This window comes from Ciona intestinalis, unplaced genomic scaffold (genome assembly GCF_000224145.3).
Source record: "Ciona intestinalis unplaced genomic scaffold, KH HT000554.1, whole genome shotgun sequence".
Lineage (NCBI taxonomy): Eukaryota > Metazoa > Chordata > Ascidiacea > Phlebobranchia > Cionidae > Ciona > Ciona intestinalis.
Genome location: NW_004190875.1, coordinates 1 through 2,402, shown reverse-complemented (window position 1 = coordinate 2,402; position 2,402 = coordinate 1). Strand labels below are relative to the sequence as shown.

General features: G+C 35.1%; 1 protein-coding gene across 1 annotated transcript in view; it reads right to left on the bottom strand.

Moving 5' to 3' along the window:
• LOC104265862 overlaps nucleotides 1–653 on the bottom strand; it is a 5,665-nt gene extending 5,012 nt beyond the window's left edge. The window contains exon 1 of the mRNA XM_009860867.2: nucleotides 401–653. Within this exon, the coding sequence (XP_009859169.2) occupies nucleotides 401–403 (3 nt within the window). The 5' untranslated portion in view covers nucleotides 404–653. The remainder of the gene's footprint in view (nucleotides 1–400) is intronic.
• Nucleotides 654–2,402: the final 1,749 nt, after the last annotated feature.

Here is a 2,402-nt window from a genome sequence, read left to right as displayed (position 1 = left end):
CCAAAGTAAATAGATATACAACTGATATCTATGTTCTTTGAATAGAACGGTTCAACGAGCCTACACTTTCGAAGTAAAAACGCGGAACAGCCTATATCAAAGCAGAAGCTAATGTTTAGTCTGCCTTTGTGAGGAACGATGTCAAAACAAGCATCAACCAAGTAATAAAGCCCCCCATAGAAACACATATCGTATGTCCATTGTGCGCGAAGCCAACAAAAACATAGGGTTCGCTTTCTAACTTTTCGTCTGCGCGCTTAATGTAAAAAAAAATACATTCCACTTCATAACTCCAAGAATGGTACACTTTACGTATAACAAATATTACAGATAAGGGCAATAATTATACTTTATTAATATTCTAAATAATCTAAATAATCTAATACCAAATGGGACTTACCATTCTATGTCACTTTATACTATCTGCATTTAACCAGGTACGTCTACAGCAGAATCTTCAGCTTAAATATGCCTTAATTCAAACTTTTAAGCATAAAAAACTACATTATGTAAAGCAGTACACACATATGTAAACAAAATACCCTGGCACTTTTTTATATATAGTTGTGTGGCATAAGATAAGGCACGTTTTCAATCTCCTTTATCGTACCATTTACTAGTAAATAAAGAATATTTACATAAATAGACCGGTCGTTTCCGTTAGTCCAAGCGAGCGTTGTTATTAGGTACTAAAAAGTTGTCCCATTTTACCCGCAGTTCTATACTAATATAGTAATCATCAAATTTCCGTGATGCTACAGATTCTAAACTTATCTAAATTAATATACAAACGAAAAAGTCTAACACAAATAAACCGCATTATCTAGCGTTGCTTGATATCAGGTAAATCGTATTTCTGTTGTCTAGGTGCAGTTTTAGGTTCAGAGTTTCACAATTCCTTGATTACCAACAACATATATGCAGTTCTACACTACTTAAAATTAAACACATCTGCTATAATATACAGATTCGCCTTTATATTTATTTTCACCCTCAACCCCTTAGGAAGTCGAAACTTTATTTGTTGCCCTCATATTTCGTAATCCCATGTATGCGCAATACTGCGAACTAAGCGAAGAAACGATTTGGTTTAACACGTGAGCAATGTCATAATAAACACAAACCAAGTCGTAACCACCGAAACACACATATCATATGACACGGTTGTTCATTGTGCACGAAGCCAGCAAAGGCAAGTATAAGATCTTGGTTCACTACATACTGCCAGTTGGTATTGTTAGAACATCACCTGACAGCAATTAGTGTATTCTACAAATGCATTTAAATTTAGAACAACAGAAAAATCATAATCGCCTATAATAAAATTTCTAATTGAACACATTTATTAACGCCTCGCGTCCCAACTTTCCCGACCCTACGATATAAAGAGAATGAAAATGTGTCCCATCTTCCCCTACCCTAGTATATGCAAATAAAGTAACTTAAACTTACATTCTGTAATGCAGAGCAAAGTGGGGAATGTTTTCAGTTGTTGTTGGAGGCAAATAAAAAAAATTAACAGGATTTTACAAACGTAGCCTGGCGACTGTAGCGACTCTATAAAATTGTGTTAATAGTTTTAAACACGATTAGAAAATATGCGCCTACTGTTAACATGTTACTGGTAACGCTATCCCATTTCACCACACAACTATATTAGGTTTAGTTATTAATTTGCAGAGCTTTAAAAGATTCGACGAAAGAACAACGTACATCTAAAATTAAACACCGCTTTCTAGTACACACATCTGCTTTAATAATACACACGTTAGCATTTATGTTCCCCGTCAACACCTAAGAACTCAACAGTTCCTGTTTTCGAGATGCGGTTACGTCATATACTAAAAAAAGCTTCCGCATTGCTCTTACACGCCATTCAGTGGCTAAATCTATAAAGAGTAGCGATAAAAAGCAATACCAACATATATAGTGGGGTAGAGAAAATATGACACCTTTTCATTCATTTTCTCGTCTCAGTGTATTTTATAAATGCTCTTTGTTTACTACCAAATGGGACTGTGCCCCATCTTTCCCCACCCTACCATAAATCACTGCAAACTTCGCTACCGTTGCCAGGGTAATTAAATGAAGTTTTATTTTAGGTGGCGAATCAGCCCCTTTTACCAAAATATTTGAAAATTCGTTTTTTATCCTAAAATTTCACACTTGTATTTTAGTTGCAAGAATTTTCAGCGTCTTGCGTTTTCCTCAATGCAATAAGTATGGGCAATACTTTTTACTTTTTCTAATACAATTTTCGATAAAAACTAAAGTACTGATTTTTGTTGAATGAATGAATGAATGTATAACTTACTTTATCCTCGCGTGTCCTATTACTTCTGGGTTACAGGCAGGCGCGCTAACCACTATGACACAGCGCCGGAACAAGTTATATAATCTTT